At 23.9% G+C, this 21,450-nt stretch overlaps 1 protein-coding gene across 1 annotated transcript in view; it reads left to right on the forward strand.

The window, feature by feature from the left end:
- The first annotated feature begins 15,678 nt into the window (after positions 1–15,678).
- LOC129606108 (uncharacterized) overlaps positions 15,679–21,450 on the forward strand; it is a 56,746-nt gene continuing 50,974 nt past the window's right edge. Inside the window, exon 1 of the mRNA XM_055516219.1 lies at positions 15,679–16,139. Coding sequence (XP_055372194.1) covers positions 15,683–16,139 — 457 coding nt within the window. The 5' untranslated portion in view covers positions 15,679–15,682. The remainder of the gene's footprint in view (positions 16,140–21,450) is intronic.

Here is a 21,450-nt window from a genome sequence, read left to right on the forward strand (position 1 = left end):
TGAAAATACCAGTAGAATCTTGAGTGAAAAAATAGTAAAAATACAATCATTTTCAAAAAAGTAATTGGAAAATTTAATACTGAAACATACAATAATAAGGCTCAACTTTTGGTTTCTACTTCAGATTTTTTGGAAAAATCTTGTTGAAGCATCAATTTTCTCTTAATTCTCCACAATTTTTCAATTTATTTACTAAGTCGCTAATAATAATATTCAAATTTATTAAAATTGTCCTTTCAAATCGCTTTTAAAATATCTGTCAAAAATTGACTGAAACGTCATTCAATTCCTTCAATTTTAAGAAATTAATTAAATAGAAATTTTTTTAAAATTTTTCATTTTTATGTTTTTACCGACCGTATTGTATAAACAATAGGTAGGTTATGTGATGGCAACAAATTTTGCATATCGAGTTTTCGGTGGGAATTCACTTCTCCATAGTAGGGAAGTGTAAGTAAACTATTTTTAGCAACCTGTCGGTCTGTCGGTCTGTCGGTCTGTCCGTCGGTCTGTCCGTCTGTCGGTCTGTCGGTCTGTCGGTCTGCGATCTGTCGGTCTGTGTACGCACGCGTGTATCTCAAGTTCTACTGAACCGATTCTTATGAAATTTTATTTGTAAGTTTATTTCCACCATGGCACGGATTGATCAACTTTTGGGATATATCAGGCCTCGGGAACTGCACTTTTTAGCGGGCCTGTTTTACATTTTTGAACATTTTGAAGAAACTATTCAACCGATTTGCTTGAAATTTCATATATAAGCTTCGCTCGACCGGCCCCAACCTCCTAACTTTTGGAAGAAATCAGGCGTCAGCAACTAGACGTTTACTACAGGCCAAATTTACATTTTTGCGAATATAAAGAGAAATAATCAACCGATTTCATTGAAATTTAATATATGAATTCCTCGTATTAAAACAATGAACACATAAATTTTTTGGAAATATCAGGGCTCGAAAACGGATTTGCGGGCCGATTTTACATTTTTCACCATTTTGAAGAAAATATTTAACCGATTTACTTGAAATTTCATACATGAGCTTTGCTGGACCGTCTGCGAAAATTTCTAGCTTATGGAACAAATCAGGCATCAGCAACTGGACGTTTACTACGGGCCAAATATGCATTTTTGTGTATATAAAGAGAAATAATCAACCAATTTCATCGAAATTTAATATTTGAATTCCTCATATTAAAGCAATGAACCTATAAATTTTTTGGAAAGATCAGGGCTCGAGAACTGATTTGCGGGCCGATTTTACATTTTTCGCCATATCTACGGAACGAATTGATGGAATTCCTTGAAATTTGATGTTTGAGTTCTGGTTGTTACCGAAACTAACTGGCGAGCATTTCAGGAAATTTTGGTAGCACAAAGCGAAATTTTACTAAGAGCCAAATTTACATTTTTCTAGGTATGTTAACTATAAGCTTTCTAATGTCCTAAAAATTGGAAAGAAGTATTTAACAGACATTTTTATAATATTCTGTAACACTTTCATTTAACTAGGCAATACTCAATGCGGTCGGTTATGTGCTGACCACATCAGATTTTTTTATTTATAAAGAAAATTTAAATAATATATAGTAAATTTTTTACAAAAAAATCAAGGACTCTTTTTTTAACCTTAAGGCTTTATGTCTTATAAATATACAATATACAATAGATTTCTCGATAAATATTTTGGTTGACAGCATCTTTTATAAAATTTGTTAAACAAAAATCGTTTAGTTCATAAATTTTAACTTATTATATTTGCAATTTATATATACATACATACTTGCTTAGTATAGATGCTAATACACACCTGTAATATTAAACATTTATTAAGAAAATAAGAAAAAGAAAACAAGGAAGGAGCAGATTGAATTAGATTTTCTAATCTATAATTCATGAATTTGAATTTAATATTATTTGAAAGCTTCTCATCCTTTATATCAATATCCTTAATTCAACTTCAATATCCAATATATGTATATAGGTATATAAATTTTGTTACATTTTGTGACATCTGCTATTTTCTCAAGAAAACAAAAAACAAAAAAAATATTCCAATAAAAGTATCAATCTACCTATATATTTATATATATTATTTTGTATTATACATAAAATGTCGAATAGATGTTTAAAAGTGGAATTCAAATATATTATTTGTCACCATCAAAATGTCAGATAAAATTAGTATAAGAGAAATTTCCATTTTTCTATATAAAAACAAAATAGCTATACAGAATAAATTTAAAGTTAATTTATAAAATTGAATAGCTTATACAGAATTACTTAAATTCAAAAAGAGTTTTCAACATATTATTTTGAAAAATTAGGTTATTTGTAAAATACAATATATTCAATGTTGAAAATATTGAAATTGCGTTTAGAATTTATTACACAATAAGTTAAAAATTATATTAGAATAGTAGATTAGTCATAGAACAAACCATCTTTTTAAGTGCATTCAATTTTTACATTGCATGACAAAAATTGTATTTAATCAAAAACTTTTAACAATTTTCTTTACACTATGATTGATTAACAAATTCCAATTGCAATGTACTATAATAACTGGCAAAAATTAACGTTTTTTGTCTAAGGTCTTCACAATTTTCCTAATAAAAAATTATAGATTGTACGTAAAATATTTATGGGATTTGAATCAAATGTTTATTTAATTGCGAGAAAGGCCATATTCTTACAATCCCCAGTATTATCCAGGAATAATTAATATTCTTGCAATCCCTAATTACCTTTATGGAGTTACGTTATTAATTCAACAGAACTTAAGTCTGTAAATATGTTAAAAGCTTCAACATAACTAGATAATCTAGTATTTTTCCAAAATAACAATATCAAAAAATGAAAACCGTTATAGTCTTTTAATATGTGGCCCCTAAAATTATGCAATTTTCATTTAATATCATTTAAAATCGTGCATTTTCTTATTGAAACTTCCATAATAATTTGAGGAAATTCTTTTCAATTAAAACGTGAATGGTTCCATTATAAAATCAGCAAACAATTTAACAAAAAGTAGTAAACAATTTTTAATAAAAAGAATTAGTGCAATAAGCTCAATAACAAAAAAAATTAAATTTAAAGCAATTTATAAAAATTAATTAAAGTTTTAAATCATCATCTTCAATACAACAATGTAAAACAAATAAAATTGAATAGACTGAAATAATGAAAGTATCAAGGCAAAAATGCTATTTAAATCAAATTGAATTGAAATTCATGTCGCAGTATTTTAGAATAGAAAACTAAATATTAGCATTTTCAATCGAAAGAATTACTTACATAAACAAAACTAAAAGAATTTAATTTTTATAAAGTGCTAAATTAATGATATATCTTAAAAATTTCCACTACATTTCCCAAATCTATAAAATATTACCATATACACTGTTAAGATAGTAAATGAGAATAAATAATAAAAGTTTTAACCAGAAACTAAACGTTATTGTATAGCAAAGGTGCTATAAATACCAGTATTACACATACTAAAGGTTCTACACATAAAATATTTTATTATCAATTTCATATATACGGATATAAAAATATTTCACACAATCGTCCAATAAAAATCTTATTTAAATCGATTCCATTTATAGAAGAAAAAGCAAAACTTCAATATACAAAAAATCTATTCAATCTCCCTAAAGCCAATCTCCTGAAGCAAAACTTCAATCACATGATAAAATTTACAAAATCAAATAATTTTTTTTTTTTCATTCATAAAAACACAAGCAAACAAACATATTCACTTACATAAAATATCCTTTTTATATTATACTTGTATGTCACCACATTTTTCCATTTATATTTCTATCGTTTTTAACATAATTTCCATTTGTTTTATTATCCTTTGACCAAACAAATAAATAATCTAGTAGTTTTATTTCCTATATATCTTTGCATGTATGTATATGTATAAAAGTAAACCAGAAAAAAAATATAACAAAACATTTAAACAAACTTTCAGAAAGGAAATACTTAAATCGGATACAAAACTTTATCATTTTATTCATTAACATTATTGTTTACTCACTCTCTTGATCTTTATAAATTTCTCTCTTTCTCTCTTTCACTTATTACCGTTTTTCAATGATATAATATGACTTTTTATTGGGTCACTCATCTCACTTTTTTTTTTCCTCTCAAACATGGAAATAAAGTTGGAATATTTGTTTTTCCATCATTTTTTGTTGTTTTATGTTTTTCTCCTCTTCTCAAAAGTTAATAGGAAAAGATTTTCTACAGAATTTACCTTTAATATATAAAACTTTTTTTTTCTGCTCCATAAAGGGGATTAATGTTAACAGGATTTACTAAACTGAACAAAAAAAAAAAATAAATAAAATAAAATAAATAAATGAAAAAAATTTTTTACTAAAGATTTCATTTTACCACCATATTTTCTTAGGACAACTATAAGATTATAATGTGAAAAAATAAGGCAGAGTGTTAAGTTTTGCTCTAAGAATTGACACTTGTGTTTCAATAATAATTAACTGGATAATTTTTACATAGTTTAGATGTGATCGGAATGATTTGTGAATCAATGACCCGGTGGTATTTAAAATTTGTGAGTGAAATACGTAAAATCGCATACACATTTCTACATAGCTATATTTCTACTTAAAATTTATCATCATAAAAATATTAAATAGCTATATTATTTATCCCTTTGTCGACAATCAAATTTATGAAATAAATTCTTCATATTTTCATTTTTTCCCAGTACTCAATTAAATTTTAATTGAAAATTTGATGCGTTTATAACTTGAATGACTGCCATTTTGTTCGAAAGTAAAATTTTTGCTATTAAATTTTATTGACTTATATAAGTCCAAGATATTAATATCCAATTCTTCCATATAATTCTTCCCCAATGCATATTGTATACAACCACCAGTGGGAAGTAAAGAAATAAATAACATACAATTTCTTTTAAAATCATATTATAAAGAATTTTAGAATACCTTCTTCAAATTTTAATTATTTTTATTAAATTTACACATAGATTTATATAATTCAACAAACAAATGTTATAGTAAAAAAATAAACGAATACAAGGAAGTTCTTAAAACCAACAAAAAAAAACTTGAAGAAAAAGTAAAACTTTAAACGATTCCAAAAAAAAAAAAAGAAACAAAATCACAAATGTCCTTTTCCTTTTTTACAGGAATATCCTTCCCATGATAAAGGGAATTTATTCAAAAGCAATATAATAGAAAAAATACAAAATCCTATTCAACAAAACCAACAACAACAAATATCATAAAAAATAAAGAAAACTTTCTCAAACTTTTTTAAAATCACCTGTTTTTTTTCTTTTTTACTTTTATTCTTTCGAAATTTTTTCTTTCTGTCCTTTTTTCTATATTTGCTTGTTTTGTTGTTAGATTATTAAGGTGGCAATATCAAGCAAGTTGCATTAGTATTACAAAAAGAAAAATGGAAAAAAACAACAATATTTTTTCTGTTATCTAATATGTTTTATGCTCATTGGCATTTAACATTACAAAAGTGAATATTAGTTTTATACAGGGGGTAACTGAAAGTTTAAATATGATTTTAACAGTGCTATTTATTAGAGAAAGAGAGATAAAGAGAATGAAAATGAGGAAGAGTGTTAAAATGTAATGAATGTTATCTTAACAATAGAGTACTTTTAATGTTTCTGAAAAATTTTGCATAAATTTTCATTATACTTATATCTTTAAAGAAAAATACAACAATTATGTAGGAGAGAGTCAAAAGATCAGTATGAAAACAATGAAGCTGCTTTGAAAATGGAGTTAAAAATGTAAGCGTTCAAAAAATTTTCAACTTGTGAATTAAATTTTGAATAATTTCCAATGGAATTACGTTACCGAATTATAGAGTTTCTGAAATCAAAAAATCAGCATTAGAGAAACTATATTACTCCTCAAACCATATTCCAAAAGTTTCTGAAATAAATTTCTCATTCTCTCATTTCAATTCCACTGTCTTTTTGGTGGCAGCTTGGCAAGAATATTTTCTTTTCTCACAAATATATAAAATCTTTTGAATTTCTGGTTTCGTATTGAATTCTAACATTTTTAGAACTTCTTGAGTTGAAAAGAAATTACTTGTCCGGAAAATTTAAAAAATAATATTTACAAATATTAAAAGTGTAGTTATTAGGTAAGCTAATTTGATAAAAATATTGAAGAACATATTTGCTATTAGTTCTCAACATTTTCTTTATTTTTATTAATGGAGAAGCAATTGAATGCGACTTATGAATATTCTAGCCACCTTACGATTAATCCGAGAAATATACTCTTTAGAAAATAAAATTTGTGCACTGTTGTTAAAAAATTCAACAATATTCTGAATTTTTCCGTTTTACTTCTTTCAGATGAAAACAATTCAGTATAATTTCAAATTTTTACACAACCAACACAATATCATAAACGATTTTCTCATTATTAAATGAAAGTAAAAACATAAAAACCAGTCGGTTTGAAGACATAAGGAAAAAAAAATTATGTGTTAATAAAATAACAAAAAATTTCCAAAATTTTTCTTTTGCTGCAAAAAAAAATGTTTAAAAAACAAAAAATAGCAACCAAAAATTTTCAGATTATATTTTTCTACCCATCCTTTTTCGATAAAGAAAAAAATATTTTTTGTTTGGTTCCTTAACACGGATATTGGTCCACTTTGGTTTTCTTTTCTTTACCCATATTTCTTTAATATGATTTTAACTTTTGATACTGAAACTCAAGTTGTTTTGGTTCACCTCCAACTTTTATCGTATATTAAACGGATCTCCTTTAGAATATTTACCAAAAAACAAAGACACTTTTGATGAAATTTATCTGATTTAAAGTTAAGAAAAGAAGAAAAAAGGAATTAAAAATAAAGTTATGGACAGAAAAACTTCAGTTTCCCTTCTATGTGCGGTTTCAAAAAATTTACCTTTAATTGGCATTTGGGTTATGAGTGTATGAGAATCAAGTGTTTTCATATTAAATTAAATGTAACATTTATGAAATTTGGTTATCGTCATGAAATTTGGATATATTTTTTATTAATATCGTGTCAATATAGAATTTGCTTTGTCATACAATAATTTATGTGGAAGCCAGACTGCGAAAAGTTTGTTTCAAAATTTTGTGCTGTGCGGTTTTCAATGCATATAAAATTAAAGCATTACAATTAATGAAAATGAATTAGCAACCAGAACATAATCACATTTTCATCGAAAATCAAATTACAAACGAGACCGGGAAATTGCGAGTAATCGTTTTGAAAATATTTTAAGCTTTTTTTTGTAATTAACAATATAATATTAATAAACTTACATGTATATCTATGTATATAAGAATTTGGTAGCAAAGGAAATGACAAAAAACCATAATTATATTGTTTCAAAAAATCTTCTGATTGCAAAACGTCACGCTTAATACATTGCAAAATCACAAGTTTTAAGAAGTTTCTTATAAATAAGATTAAGTTAAAACAGTAAGTTAACATTTTGGACATACAAAAAATCAATTGGCACACCATTTTGAAAATAAAATTATAAAAGCAATCCATATTAGCACACTATTGGCTTACAAGAATAATTTTCATTATAAATATGTTACATGCAAACTTTAATTCCCTGCATTCATAATTTAAAGTCTTGTACTAAAAATATCGGAAAACTGAATATTTTTTTTAGTTTGGAATCATTTTTGGTTCGCCTACTCAAATTTTTTTTCTATAAAAATTTTCTTATTGTCTAAGAACATTTACTCCAAAAATTCACATAATAAGTCATTATTATTTTAATGATTTTTTATTAATATCAAAAATTTTGCGTAAAGGTGGAGAAAGTTTAATATCTTTTGACTTTTTAACAAGAAAAGACGAAAGTTTATGTTATTGATTTTTCTACTTTTTTTTTCTTTCTTTTTATTATTGTTATTATTTTGTTACTTTGTGTTTTGTACTAAAATTACAATATTTTCTTCTTTACGATTTCTCCTTAACTTTAATCTCTTATACACTTTTTACTCTTATCAAATATTCGTTCTTTGATGGCACATTTAAAAGAAAAAATTGAAAAATTTACTAGTTCTAGATATTGGTCTGTTCATCCTTGTCCTTACTTTTTAATTTAGATAGAGATGAAATAATTACGTATAGAAAGGTAGAGGATTTTAAAATTTAAACCAAAAACCGTCCCATAGACTTTTTCTGCTTAATTAAATTATCGAAAATATAATATTGCTCTATATAAGGCGATTTCAATGCAATATCCTTTCTTTTTATCATTCCCGAAAAGTCATCATCTTGAAATAATCTTTCAAGAATTGTCAGAATTTCTTATACCCTGTTTCTGATTCAGACGGAGCAATGCTTGCAATTTGCTTTTCACCAAATATTTGCTATGCTTAAAAGAAATTACATTGAAATTCAATAATACTTTTGCACACATTCCCATGAATTCTTGATATCTGAAAAAAAAATTTTTTAAACATACCCTTAACCTTTCAAATTTGTGGCCAGTCAGTTGAAAAGTTCGCAATCAGTGTTTGCAACTTTTTATGCAAAATAATTCTGAAATTTTTTCTATAATTTTATTTTAAACTTTGTTATTTTAATGATTTTATCTTATTTAATTCATTTCTCATACTTCATGGTTGTATCACCATATTTTGTTGCTCTCTCTCTCTCTCTCTCTCTCTCTCTCTCTCTTTCATCACATAGTAATATTAGAACTTATTCTTTGTTTCATTACCTTTCCCTTGTTATTATTATTTCTGAGAATGAAAAAATGTTTTGATGACTAAACTTTATCTTATATATCAAGTTCTTTTTTGTCTCTTTCTATTAAAACATGTTACTGTCATCAAATTACCAGAGAGACAGAAGCAAATATACATAGTTATATAGTTACAGTAATACAACATAACATAACTCAACGCATAATAATAAAAAGAAGGGGAGAAATTAAAAATAAAATAAGAAATGTTGATGTAAATTGTATTTTGTTCTTTCAACCTGTCACTCAATAGGACATTAATAGCAAAGTAAAAATTATTTAAAAATTAAACAAGACGAAGAAAAAAGTGTCTATTCTTATTTAATTTGGGTTAATAACAATTTGTTTTAATAAAACATCGTGTCCTTAGCCTTAAGTAATTTATAAATCTTAAAAATATATACAAAAAAAATGTAATGGTATTGTGTTCTTTTGACTAAATTTCAGTAAACTTTTGTTTTACCTATCATGCAGAATGATTCTGTTAATAGAAAAATATTATATACCATCGTTTAAATAATCTGAAATAAATAAAATTTTTATTTGGGAATAGATGTCGGAACTTAATGGATTCCCATATACAAGAAATTTTAAAAAACCTTCAGAAAATTCGCAAAATTTCTTAGATTCTTATTGAAATATTAATAATATTATTTAAGAACATGTCACTTAAGATTTGAAAAATTTCACTTCAAATTTGCGATTATCATCCCATTTAAACGAAATTCTACACTCTAAGAACACTTTAATTCGTAAAATCTTTATTGAATTTGTTCACAAATCTTATATAAACTGTTAAACCTTAAAAATAACAAGTAAAGTTAAAAATGTTTTCATTTGTTTTAATATTATTTTTTTAGCTATTATACGAACATCATTTCTGATTTTCATAAAAACGAAAAACAAAGTAAGAATTTTGGACTATTTCAAACTTTTCTGAACTTTTTCAGGACATTTAAGCTTTATTATTTTTAACTATTTTTTAACTAATCTTTATTTTAACTATTTAAATTTATTTTGAAGTATTTTCGATTTAAAATTTACTTTTTTTTTAAATTTCTTAAAACAAAATTTTATTACTGCATTATACGAGTAGGAAAAAAAATTCGTACTTTATTGTTATTGTAAAAATATTTTTCAATTAATTTTTTTTTCTTGATTTTTAGTCCTTTTTCTTGTGTTTTGTCGTTTGGTTTCATAACCAAACATTATTGACCAACTGTTTTTTCCCTTTTGCTTTTTATACTATCTTCAATATCGTATGCATAAATTCAACAGCACGAAACACACATTATTAATAATAAAACAGAAACCATAAAAAAATTTATTTTCATGCACTATCAGCCTTCTTTCAACTACACATAAATTGTTTTCATATATATTTTTAACATTAAATAAATATGTTTTATATACGTAATGTTTTATTGATACCACACAGAATGTAGTTCCAAATAAACATAATTTTTATCTATGTTTTTCTGAAATTCTCTCAAATTCTTTAAAATGTGATATCGAAGTATTTATCCAGAAAAACGCAGGTATTTCAAGAAAATAGTGAATTTTTTATTAAGATTTACAAAACTCTTAATAAGCATTTTATTATATTTCATTGCTTCTGATTCATCTGTCTTAATTTAAAAAGTTGAGCTAATTAAGTGATCCGTTTGCAAAAATAAATGTTTCTGAACAGCGTAGAATTCTAAGCTCATTTTACCATACCTGTTCATTCGTATATTCACTCATTTGTGCGCCCGCTCTTTCGATAACTCAAAAACCTATTTATCAAGGACAATCAAATTTTCATCAAATACTAAGTACGTCAACTGCAAGAACCCTATTTAATTCGGATTCAATCAAAGCAGTGATTTGAATCGCTGCCATACAACTCCTTAAAACAATTTAGGTCCAAAATTTTAATACACTATAAAACTTCAAACATAATTGTCAAAATAGCTTTTGAAACACATTCGTACAGGTCAACCGGTATTGTTCTCATTTATTTTGCATTCTCTTATTTTAAATATAAAATCAAGAATAAATTGCAAAATTAATGTAAATAAATAAAGAAAAAAAGTGAAATGAAAAATTAATATTATTTTACGAATTTATTTATGTATACATTATTTTTACCGATATTCTATTTTGCTGACCACATCATAACCTTTAATAAAGTACATCGGTAAAATAATCAAAGAGAAAAATCATTATTGCAAACTGTGTTTTTTTTTTAAATAAAGCAAATAGAGAAAAAGTATTCAAAGAGAAATGTAAATTATATTCAAATAAAATGAAATTTTGTAATATTTTCCTCTCTTTGAATTTATTTTACAAGCAAATAATTAAAATAAATCAATAATTTTAAAATCAAGCCAAAAAAAGTCCTTTTAAGAAAATGTTTCTTGTTTAAGTTTGTGATTTTTTCATTTATAACAAATTTTTTTGTTTTAAAAAACTAGAAGCATGTTAATTACCAAATAATTATAAGATCTAGAAGATATTTTTTAAAAAGTCAAACATAATTCTCGTATTTGTACCTTAACGAAAATGATCAAATTTAATTACCTCATAACTTTGTTGAAAATATTTTTTAAATAATATATTCTTGCATTAATAACATTAATTTTTATCGAATTGATTAGGAAGTATTTTAAATTTAATTTGAAAATTATTTAAGACACTAAACATTTCAAACGAGAAATTGACCAGGAAATAAAATCAACTTTAAAAGTTTGAATTGACGAAAAGTTAATGAAAAAATATTTTATTTATTTGATTATTAATGGACAATATTAATAAAATTCTGTCATTCTTACTTTTCATAACATGTTGCACATTTCAATACAATAAATTTTCCCACACCAATACAAAAAATTATATAGCCGAATCGTTAAAATAATTGGTATAATAAATATACCATTTTGGTATTTCCTAGAATTATTCGACATTTTCTGTTGTTCTCATTTTAATTACGCACACAAACTAAAATAAATTGCAATCGTTTAATAATATTTGCCCAAAAATTCATTCAAAATGTTAAGATTATAAAGTAACGAAATAACTTTGCCATTTAACCTTTCATCTCAGCTGTATAATAATGCTATCATAAAAATAATAAAATTAAAATGCATAATGCACACAATATTATGTATATAATAAGAGCCTGATCTTCTATATCTTAAAGAGTAATTATTATATATTTGTAGAATGTTATTTTCGAGTGAGAAGAACTATTCCCTATGATGTATCCCATTTTTTTCTAAATTCCTTCATACAAAATTTATTCACTTTCTTTTTGAAGGTGAGACGTTTAGTTGAAAATCTGATTTGAAAATCTGATTGAAGTGAGGTAAACGGTTAGGCTGATAATATTAACACATAAGTTTAATATACAAAGGAATTCTAGATTAAACATTTTTCATAAAATATTTCCTACCTTTTCCTACATAAGCATATTTCTATATCATTTATGCATACAGTACAGAGCTTAGTAAAAAAAAGATATTAATTTATACGTCTTTCATTACAATAAAATTATAATAATATCTTCATTTTCCATGAATTTTACCTTATAGTATATATACGTATATTGTAATACTATTATTTACACGAAATTTATATTTTTTCTTATAAATTATTTAAATAATATTATTTCAGTTTATATTTTATGAATTTAAAAGAAAAAGAAAATCGCATAAGAATTGAGCACATTTATGAAAATTATAGTCCCTTTAATAATATATTCAACACTCAATTTAAATTTTGCTTATTAAGTAAACATCTGGACCTTACCAATAGAATATTTTCATTGCTTCTATTATAACATTTTGCAAATAGTCGTACTTGCTATACGTTTATACAAAATAAATACGAAAGTAAATAAAACGAAGCAAATTAATATAGGCTAAGTATGTACGAGTATACCAACTGTCATACTTAAATTTAAGTATTCTAATTTACATCCTTTTCGGAAAAATAAAAATTTTAAATATGACGCACAAACAATATTACAACAACAAAGAATAAAGAACTGCTTAAAACATGAAAGAGAATATAAGAAACAAAAAATTTTATTTTCCTCTATTCTCTTTTAACGTGCTCTTTGCTTTATATCTCATAGTGCCGCACTATAAAATTTAAGAAAATTTTCTTGATTAAATCCAATTAAGAACATAGGGTAACTCAATTTAATATTCCGGGGTTTAAACACAAAAATTTGATTATTTGGGACCATAAGAATGGGTAGAATTTTTATGGTAAAAAAATGATTAAATATAGAAACGCCTTGTTAAAATTTATAGTGAACTTGTGCAAGTTAATTAAATCATAATCAAACTATTTTTGCCAGACAAATTACAGATTTAAAGAAACACGTGATATGCTTATGTTATATGAAATTTTAATTTATTCAAAAATAAATTATGAAATCAGAAAACATGAATCGATTTATTTTTGTGTCTTAAAATAAACAAACAGAACACCTCTTTCGCAATCGATAAGTGTTGTAGCTGTATAGATCTAAATTTATTTCTTTTTTAAATAAAAATTCATTATTATAATTTTTTTCTCTTCGACACGCTTTACCATATTTAATGGTAAAAGGACCCATTTTAAAAATCAATTTATGTATTTAAACATAAAAAAAAATTAATATGCAAAGTATGAAGCGTGTGTATCTGTTTAATTAATCTAATAACCTCACGTGGCATTAAAAGAAATGCGCTAAAATTTATAATTTCATTTAATATTTAAAATAAATTTAAAATCTTGAAAAATATTAAAAAAAAAAAACATTCTCGATATTCTTTTCGTAGAGATTGAAAAACTTTCACTCAAAACAAAAACAGTGGAAATCCAATTTGAAAATTAAAAATAGTAATAATATTCTGATGTGAAAAAATTCCATATTGAAATTGATCAAACAAATTTTAGCTTTATTTTGTAATTTCTTTAAATTAAATAATTCATCAAAATCACACCGAATTTAATTTAATGCAAATTTTATAAAATATTTCAAAATCATTGAGAGCAATTGGCCTGGACTCGAATTTCATTAATGGTGAGGTGTAAATTGTTATTAATATTTTGTTACATTCAATTTTCTATGTATGTGTATTAGAATTTTATATGTATTATGCTCTTCTCGTAGTAGTTTTCAGTTAAAATTTAACTCCATCCAAATTCAAAAATATGTGTTTATCATTAGAGAAATTTAAATCATGTAAGCTTCTGCTCATAAAATAACAAATCTAAATTTAATTAAATAACATGAAAATAACACGTAAAATAATTTTCTCACTAAAATTTGATTTATAAAAAAATTTTAAATTAAAAATTTTAAAAATTTCAATTTCTAAAATTACGGTTAACTTTTTTTATAATGCAGTTTTTCTAAAACTTTTAATATCATTCAACAAACACAAAACAAAACGATGTAAAAATATTTTCATATCATTTTTAAATTAAAAAAAAAAAAACAAAAACATATTTTTTTTCAAAATCTTGTCGTCTCTAATGAATTGCCATTTTATAGCTGAAAAACCTTGTAATCTCATGATAAAATAAAAACACGAAAAGCGTGTACATTCCATAACGTCATAATCATAATACAATTTTAAAATGACCTTGTAAAATATGTCAATAATTTATAATATACATAGGCATATTTATTATATAAATATACACACATATATATACTTACAATTATAATATCTAGAAAAATTATATAAAATTCATATCCCTTAACAATTTCGACATTAATAAAATATCAAATAAGGCAAAAAAAGATAAGATTCTTATGAGAAATGTAACGCACATTTTTTTTGTTTTTTTTTTTGACTAAAAAAATATTTTCTTATCATATCCGCGCGCGCCATCTTGTGTTAGAATATCCTTGAACGTCTTCTCTTTTCCATTTTATTTATTTTTTTTTTTGCCTTCTTTTCCTCATCTTTATGATGAATGTAAATCACTTTTTTTTTTTTTCTTATTATTATTATTCTGCTCTATCTACCACTGGTAGTGGTAGATAGATCTCCACTTTGTTTAAATTACTGACATAATTTTCATCAAAAATGAAAAGAAGAACGTAAAATTATTTAAATATATTTATACGTAGGTATAGGTTCGTTGAGATTATTTAAAAGTATGCTTGTATTTACGATATAGGGTGTTTTTCGCTCATTAAATTTCTTCATTACAATTAAATACGATTAAATATTCTTCTTTTAAAAACTAATTAAAAATTACTGATTACAATTTGCTTTTTGCTAAAAATTGTCATTGAGTTTTGGCTAAAATTTGTCTTAGTTTAAATTTTCTTTATAATTGAATAACTTTTTTAAAGAAATTTTTTTTATGCACAAATATTTGTAATTTTCAAATACATTACAAAAAAAACCGACTCCTGTTTCTACTCTACTCAGAAAAATATTCAGTGTTGAACATTTCTAACAAAATAAAGTAGTCTACTTAAAAATTCTATAAATAATAGAAGCATACCCTGTACAATATAATTTCTTGTACGATAATATATCTATCTAAACAATTCATTTATATATTTTTATTTATTTCTTCCTCTTTTTTAATGTTTTCTTTATCAAAAAACAAAAGAGAACAGAACAGAAAAAGGATCTAATCAACAAGAAGACTTATTATCCCTATATTCTATTATATGTACATACCAAATTGTATAAATTTACAGAAATTAATAATAAAAATTTATATATATATATAAAAAATAAATAAATATAAAATGAAAATTCTGAAATTTTTCCGTTTACATAATTGTATATTTATAGCTGTACAGCATAACAGTCATATATCCTTACGCACCAAAAAAAAAATAAAGAAAAACTAATATTTTCTCTTTTTTCTTCTTCTTTTAAATTTCAGGTGATATTATGAGTACTGTTAATTTGGGTTTATTAAAACCAGATGGTCTACCATTACACCAACAACAGTATCAACAACAACAACAACAGCAACAACAACAATCACAACAACAACAGGGAACTAATACTAATACAGGTGGTAATAATCGTAATTCCGGTAGTAATATAGGAAATAATAATAGTGGTAACAGTGGTGGTATTGGTGGCAATAATATTAATAATATAAATATTAATAGCCCAAATGTTGGTATCAATAATATTAATAGTGGTTCAACAACAACTTTTACAAATGGTGGAGCATATACAAGTTTAAATGATGATCCACAAAATAAACCATTACCAGCAATTGTTTATATTCATGGTGAATCATATGAATGGAATTCAGGAAATCCGTATGATGGTTCTGTATTAGCTGCACATGGTAATGTTATTGTTGTAACATTAAATTTCCGGTTAGGTGTATTAGGTAAGTTTTTTTTTCCATATTAATTTTATTAAGTAAAAATTAAATTATCATACTTATATTTGCCGCAATTTCAATGTAGCGTTCATTGTATAGATAAAATACGTATTCGAAGAAATAAATTAATTTTTTCTTTATTATACTGTTCTACTCCAAAAAATTTTATTATTATATGTATAGAAAATTTAATACTGAATTTAAATTAGTCAATGAAAATTCATTAAACGAAGACAAACCACAATAAAAAGGAAATGTATAATGTATTTATTATGAAAATTAAGTACAAGAAAATTAGTGTGTTCATGTAATAATATAAGAATAATGATATAGGGTAGAGATGAACACAATATTTAAATTTTTCACTTTGAAGTTTTTTTCTTTACAGTATTAATATAATATGTATGAGAAAATTAAATTAGAATAATATAAGCGAGTTCTCTTATAAATATAGCTGCTATAAATTGTTGTTTTTTTTTTTGTTGAATACTTTATATGAAGGTTTTACGAATTAAATGTAATTTATTTTTATGGCCTCAAGATGCTATATGGGAAAAAAAAAATGAAAAAATAATTTAAATTACAGCTAGTCACCTTGGGTTAGATAAAGTACTGAGAGCATAAAACGTTTTTTTTTTATTCTGAAATATTAGCTACTAAAATGGTTTTTAATTAAATTGGATCAAACCAACATCTATAGAAATTATTAAAATTTTCAACTTCTACAATTATATGTCTAAAAACAATTAAGTTAAATATTAGCGACTTTTATTTTTTATGATTAGTTTGTAATCCATATGTTATTTCACGATAGAAATAAAACGTCATGTTTGTGATTTCGAAATTACCAACAAATAACATTTTGAAGACATTCCAAGGGATAATAGCTATTACAGAAAGCAAAACAAGTTTATACAACTTCAAATTTCTATTATTTTAAATAAACATTCTTAAAAGTGGGTGGGAACTCAATAAGCATAAGTATGATTAGATGGGAAAAAAGAAATTTATAATTACTCACAAATTCATTAACATTCAATTAACATCGTCAATGTATAACAGTTATTTCTTAGTCACTACTAAGTACTAGAGATTTGTTAATCACAAGTATAACTTTAAATATAATTTAATTTGGAAGGCCAAAATTCAATAAATATTGAGGTTTTTCTATAATCTTTCTATTCCTTGCAAACATTCCGACATTTTTAAGCTATTATGAACAAAATTTCAAAAGATTCAATATTTTATCATATTATATAGAAAATTTATGAATTGAATAATAATAATTTTTGTTTTAATTAAGTAGAGTCAATATGAATCTATACATATATTAAAAATTTTAAAAATTCTTCATTATTGAAAAACTTATTTAAAAGAACACACAAGCGAATCGAAAACTCTTTGAACAAAATCAATCAAGTAGAAATATTATAGTAATAAGACGTATGTATGAGTTGGAACCGAAATTTCATTTAATATTTGTACCTTAATTCATATCAACTCATACAATAATGTATACATTATTTAATTTTGTATATGTGATTGCAATTCTAAATCCATGCTCTGAAATGCATATAAAAATCAATCTTAATAATATTGATTATTAATAATATAAAAATATTTCAAAATAACTTAAATAAATTCAAAATTCAAAGCTAAATAATCAAGAACATCTTTAAGGATTTCAACTTAAATTAAATATTCTTTACCACACTAAAGAGAAATTTTTTTTCGAAAAATATCTGAGTTTCCATAATGTATTTTTATTTTTATAAAAAAAAATGTATTACACTGTATATACATTCAACTCCTACATATACATTTTTTTCAAATCCTTTAGGTATTACACTTACATAAAATGGTCCTTGAGTGTATAGTCCTTTTTTAAAAGCTGCACATTTTTTGGATTGTTTTTTAAAAAAAATTTTTTTGTTTTAATTTTTTTTCTTTTTTTTTTGTTTCCAAATTGAATGTGAATGGTTAATGTTTGAAAATGGAAAATCTTTTGAAATTTTATCCATAATGGACATTTTATATTGCATTATAAAAATGGAAAAAGTTTAAAAGGATAATTTAATATGGCTCTTAGTTGTCCTACTAAATCAAATTTAAATATTTATTAAACCTGACAAAAGGACGAGATTAAAGTGTAAAAAATAAAATAAGAATAAAAAAAAAAAAACAAATAAAAATAAGAAGGAAATAATGAATAGAAAAAAGAGCAATCAATTTGAAACGAATGTTGTTTTGAAAGAAAAAAAAAATTATTTAACAAAAGAAGTATGGAGTCCCTCTTTTATTTCTTTCTTAAAATAAATGAATTGATTTGATTGTAGGCAAATGTTAGCTCAATTTATAATATTCGTAATTTAGTATTTTACCAGAATATTTTATGTAAACCAGTGATCTTACAAGATCTGTGATGACCCTTCTTACAAGAAGGGTCATCACAATACATACATCATCTGTTTGAAATTTCGAAAATTACCCGTTTCAAATTTTGTTTCAATTTGAGTGTATAAGATTGCAGGTTCAAGAAAGTAATATTTAATCTCGTGGATGGATTTGAGCCAAATTATGAAGAAAAAAATCGAGAAAATTGAAAATGAATCAATTTTATGAGATTTCTCAATTGTTAATATGAGTGATAAAATTACAAAATTTTATAATATTAAAATATTTTAAAAAATATATGTAAATTGTAGTGTAATTTTACCCTAAAATGATTGATTAACTTAGCTGAAATTTGCCTGAAATCAAATTGTTGGCGTATTACATTTTGGAAAATTTCCTCGGAATGGAATTAAAAATAGCTCATTTATTAAAGAATTAGATTATTTGTAACGATATTGTTATAATTGTTTTTTTATTACTGTATTATGGACCTATAATAAAAGTTAGTTGTGCTTCACATCTTAAAGAGTTTATTCTTGAACTATATTTCTAAAAGAAATTTCTACAAATTTTCTGCAATTCAATTGTAAATTGTTCCGATCTCACATTACAAAATTACTAGTATTCTACAAATAATAAATTGATATTTATAAGAATTTTCAACAAAAAATCTTCATAATATTTGTTATATTAAAACAACACCAGTATAGCAATTTAAAATATCATTATAAAATAATTTACATAAACCTAATAGGACCGAATATAATTCAGTACATAATACAGACTAAATTCCCATTTTTTTAGAAAAGCTACAACATTTTTATTGAAATAATGAAATATCCTTTTAATAATAATAATCCTTTTGTATTATAGAATAAAATACAGAGTAAAATCATTTATTATGTATTTTGTATATGTATGTATATCTATATAACATCTTTATAATTTATTATTGAAATACTAAATCGATTTACAAAAAAGAAAAAAGAAAACGAAAAAAAAAGCGGTGATTTTATTCATTTTTAATTATTTTCAAAATTAAAGCAATAATAAATTATTTATTGTTAAAAACATTTTGAAAATAATTTCTAATCACCTATATAGAGGAAGGATCGTATTTCTTTTCTAAATTACTACTAAAATTTATATAAATTTTAATGAGTAAAAGCTCAAATAAAAACGTAGGCACGTGAATTATTAAATTTAAATTTTATTTTTTGTTCATGAAAATCTTTTATGTATCAGTGACCTATAATTTAATACTACTCCGCGAGCTTTATACTCTCTTTTTAATTTAATATTTGAAATACCACCAAAAATAATATAAAATAGTCATCATATACTCATATTAAATTCTTTTTTAATAAAATATTATTACTAAATTACTGGAAATAAATCAAATCATTACGAAAATCCCTTTGGGACTTACAAACACGTATGACATACATGTATGATATTATGTATATAGAAAATATAATGCACTCCCTATACATTGAGCCAAATATTTTTTTATTTTTATTCCTTTATTTATTGGAATCTCTTTATTATCCACTACTTGTAGACCGGTTTCCTTTTGTTATACATTAGAATGATGTATGAGTTCATTATAATGTCCTTATAATACGTATACTCCATATATATAAACCAAACAAATATAAACAAAAAAAAAAAGAAAAATTACTGACTGTAATTTAATCATGCATTTATAAACATATACAAACACAAGAGTATACCTTTAAATATAAATTTTTTTTTTTGTGATTCTCGCCCTCAACATTCTGATAGGCATAAAAATAAAAATAACAAAAAAGAATAAAAATGTCCCTTCAGAGGGATTCATTAAAATAATTCACTCTCTTTTGTACTCAATACGCCCGAATGTATGTATATATAATACGTACATACATACATACATACATACACACACAAAGATTAAAGGATCATAATATTTATTATTGAACATTTATTCTTTTAAATGATATAAGGTCCTTTATACGATTTTAATATTATCTGGATATTTTGAAATTTAAAAGGTGGCCAACAAAAAAAGATTGAAATTTTGTAAATGTGATAAGAAAACCACCTAAGCTATTTTTCGAAATGTATATGCTATTATATATTAAATTTTGATTTTCGAAAATAAGTTTAAGAAATTAAAATTTCATGTTGTTGAAATTATTCATAAGATATTAAGTTCACATATTTATTTTAATGTGAATCATAAATATTTCTTTCAGTCATAAGAAGAAAAGAAGAAAAAGAGAGAGTTCAAGAGAGAACAGAAGTAAAAAATTTCTATCTTCCAATAATTTACAAACTTATAATTAAAATTGCAGAATACATTCTTAAATAGGCTTCAAAAATTCAACGTAAAATGAAATATCTAAGCACTTAATTCAATCATAAATTTTTTATGTTAAGAGTCTGTGACTTGTAAATTTCGGATATAATATGTCGGCTAATATAAGAGTGAAATTTATTAGAGAACTTAACCGTTTGCAAACCCATTTAATATTTAAATTATAAATTATAAGTCGGTCGAAAGCGAAAAGTCCTCAAAAAATTGATTTTATTGAATTTTATTGATTTATGGAAGCAATTTCGATTTAATAGAAAATGTGCTACAAAATATTATCTTTCATAAAAATCTTTAATATTTGTTATAAGACTCATTCAAATAAAATTGAATAAGATTCCAAAATTAAATTTGTATAAAATTATTAAATAGAACAGTTATAATATTCATTTTGAATTTAAGTTTCTATAATGCCATTCTTTTTAGTAATATCTTCCTATAGGTATATTTAATCCGATTAATTTTTTATTTTGCTTGCATGTGTACCCTGAGATTTTTTTCCTCCTTTTTCCTATAATAATTTAATAATAATTGACAAAATAACAATAAAAATAATGTCAATCATGA

This window comes from Condylostylus longicornis, unplaced genomic scaffold (assembly GCF_029603195.1).
Source record: "Condylostylus longicornis isolate FDR11 unplaced genomic scaffold, ASM2960319v2 ptg000017l, whole genome shotgun sequence".
Lineage (NCBI taxonomy): Eukaryota > Metazoa > Arthropoda > Insecta > Diptera > Dolichopodidae > Condylostylus > Condylostylus longicornis.